At 53.4% G+C, this 2,703-nt stretch overlaps 1 protein-coding gene across 1 annotated transcript in view; it reads right to left on the bottom strand.

Moving 5' to 3' along the window:
* Window positions 1–2,203: 2,203 nt before the first annotated feature.
* The window catches only part of TTC18 (tetratricopeptide repeat domain 18), a gene marked incomplete at both ends in the record, with an annotated part of 18,222 nt that continues 17,722 nt past the window's right edge, over window positions 2,204–2,703 (bottom strand). Inside the window, one exon of the mRNA XM_008935371.1 lies at window positions 2,204–2,346. Within this exon, the coding sequence (XP_008933619.1) occupies window positions 2,204–2,346 (143 nt within the window). The remainder of the gene's footprint in view (window positions 2,347–2,703) is intronic.

The following is a 2,703-nucleotide window of genomic DNA, read 5'->3' on the forward strand; positions in this document are numbered from 1 at the left end:
CTGTGACCTGCTGGCCACACTCTTCTCCAATGTACCCCAGCAGACCATTGGCTCTCTTGGTCCTGGTGAAGTTCCATGAACAGACAAAAGGCAGAAGACATTTTTTTCCCCCCCTCTCCATTACTTTTAGTTCTGCTTTGCTCTTTTTTTCCTGCCAGGTGAAATTAAGGCAGGCAGCATGAGGGGGATCCCACAGAGACAACTGGGTAGGACAGGGACATTCCACAGGGGACACAAAAATTACTCTGACATACACAAGTGTCTGAACCAAAGGAACACTGACGTCTTGGGAGCATCACAATAAAACATCTCATCTCTGAAAGGACAGAGGAGAGCACAACTGCACCACATCTGGCCTGGCTGTTCCCTCTGCAGCAAGCAGTGCTGAGCTGGAGCACCCCAAGGACCTCATCTGCCTGAGCTGACTTGTCCCCAACCAGCATTTTGCTCTCAATCCTCTGCCTGGCCACAGTTTTACATCTTTAGGCAGTGATGGGTTGGGTCCTTCTTGCCCTCAGCATCTGAGGTAGCCACAGCTTGGTCTGCAAGGCCAAGAAAGGAGCTTGCTGGAGCTTGCCACCAGCTTTTTTGTGCTGACCCAAGGAAGGAAACCAAACCTCTCTTTCTACTCCTGCTGACCTGGATGGCATTGACTTTCATGCCTGGCCACAGTTTTACATCTTTAGGCAGTGATGGGTTGGGTCCTTCTTGCCCTCAGCATCTGAGGTAGCCACAGCTTGGTCTGCAAGGCCAAGAAAGGAGCTTGCTGGAGCTTGCCACCAGCTTTTTTGTGCTGACCCAAGGAAGGAAACCAAACCTCTCTTTCTACTCCTGCTGACCTGGATGGCATTGACTTTCAGCAGCAATAGGTGCAGGGAGGTTGGCTAAGCCCTGACCCAGGGGCTGGTGCTGCAAGGAAACACATCTCCATCAGTCCTGAAGTGAGCTTTAGATTTCTGAAGCAAGACCAGAGGCTGAGACCCTGGTGGGGACAGAGAAATCCCAGTAACATGGTGTAAAACATGGTGGCAGGGAAGCTGGGGCAGAGATTAACTCAGCATTTCTTTCTGAAGGGCTTCAGTCTTACAAGAGAGATGGAAAGAAGTTGATGTTCTTCACCCACTAATTTTCCAGTCCAAACTCAGGGGAAGGAAAGTCAGGAATTTAGGCCTGAAGCTTGTCTCCCCAAAGCAACCCAGCAGGAGCCTGAAGCCCCCAGCACTGCCATCTCTCTGCCACCCCTCAGAGAATGGAGCTGTAGAGGGGGAGATGGAGCCTCCCTGATCACACGGGACCATCCCCTGACCTTCCAGAGCTGCAGCCTCTTCCTTGGGTGCTGACTCCACCTCCTCAGGCAGTCTGTCAGCTGAGCCCTCTGGAACCTCCTCTGGAATGAAAACCCCCCCAACAACCATTAGGTGCAAAGAAACTTTGCCATGAACTGCCCAGTTTGGAGCATGACTCTACAGAAATGGGGAAGAGAGAAAACAGGGAAGGATTTCTTTGCAGGAGGCAAAAAAAACCCTGAGGTTTTGGGTACAAGATCCCCCTGTGAGGCTGGAAATGGGGACAAATGAGGCAATATCCCTTCTCTTCTCATCAGAAGAGGCAAAAAAAAAGGTGTAGGACACGAGGCCTGCCTGCAGCACTGTGCCTGGAGTGATGACAATGTTAAAAATAAAGCCAGCCAGCATCTCCTACAGCCTGGCCAAATAGCTGGGACTGGGGACAGAAAGTCTTGGCTCTGAGTGAGGCAGGACTCCAAAGGAAGCCTTTGGTTCAGGGTCACCACAGCAGCTGCTTTGCCCTAAAAGGAGGTTGGACTGAGGTTGGTGTTGGCCTCTTCTCCCAAATTACTGATGATAGAATGAGAGGCAATGGGCTGAAGTTGCCCCAGGGGAGGTTTCAGTTGGATCTGAGGAGGAATTTCTCTCCTGGCAGAGTGGTGAGGGATGGGCCCAGGCTGCCCAGGGAGGTGCTGGAGTCCCCAGCCCTGGAGGGGCTCACAAAACGAGTGGATGTGGCATTGAGGCTGTGGTCTAGTGGTCAGGGAAACGTTGGGATGGTGGTTGGGCTTGATGACCCTAGAGGTCCTTTCCAGCCAGAGTGGTTCTCAGCACTCTGAGCCCCCTTTGCTGGGGCTCAAGCACCTCCTGGGTTTACCTGGCACACGTTCTCCTGGGCCTGGGCTGGGAGACCTCACACACTCAGCAGGGATGTGCTTTTCCCCTCCTTCTCCCTCAGCAGCCCCAGGGATTCTCCTCTCCTGGGCTTGCAGAACCTTCTTAGCCTCACGGAAGGCCATTTCTGCCTGGATATTGTTATCCTGCAGCTCATAAAACAAACCTATGGGAGATGGAAAGAGCAGGATAAGGAGACATCTGCCCCATAGGACCCTTAGTTCCCTTAGCTCTCAGATTAGAGGAGGGAGACCTGGGGGTGTGGGTCAACAGCCAGCTGAAGATCAGCCAACGTGTGCCCAGCTGGCCAAGGAGGCCACCAGCAGCTGGCTTGGATCAACACTAGTGTGGCCAGCAGAAGGATGGCAGGAATTGTCCCTCTGGACTGGGCACTGGGGAGGCCACACCTCGAATCCTGGGCTCAGTTTTGGGCCCCTCACCCCAAGAAGGACCTTGAGGGGCTGGAGCGTGGCCAGAGAAGGTCAACGGAGCTGCTGGGGAAGGGTCTAGAGCCCAAGTGTGG

This window comes from Merops nubicus, unplaced genomic scaffold (genome assembly GCF_000691845.1).
Source record: "Merops nubicus isolate BGI_N331 unplaced genomic scaffold, ASM69184v1 scaffold20622, whole genome shotgun sequence".
Lineage (NCBI taxonomy): Eukaryota > Metazoa > Chordata > Aves > Coraciiformes > Meropidae > Merops > Merops nubicus.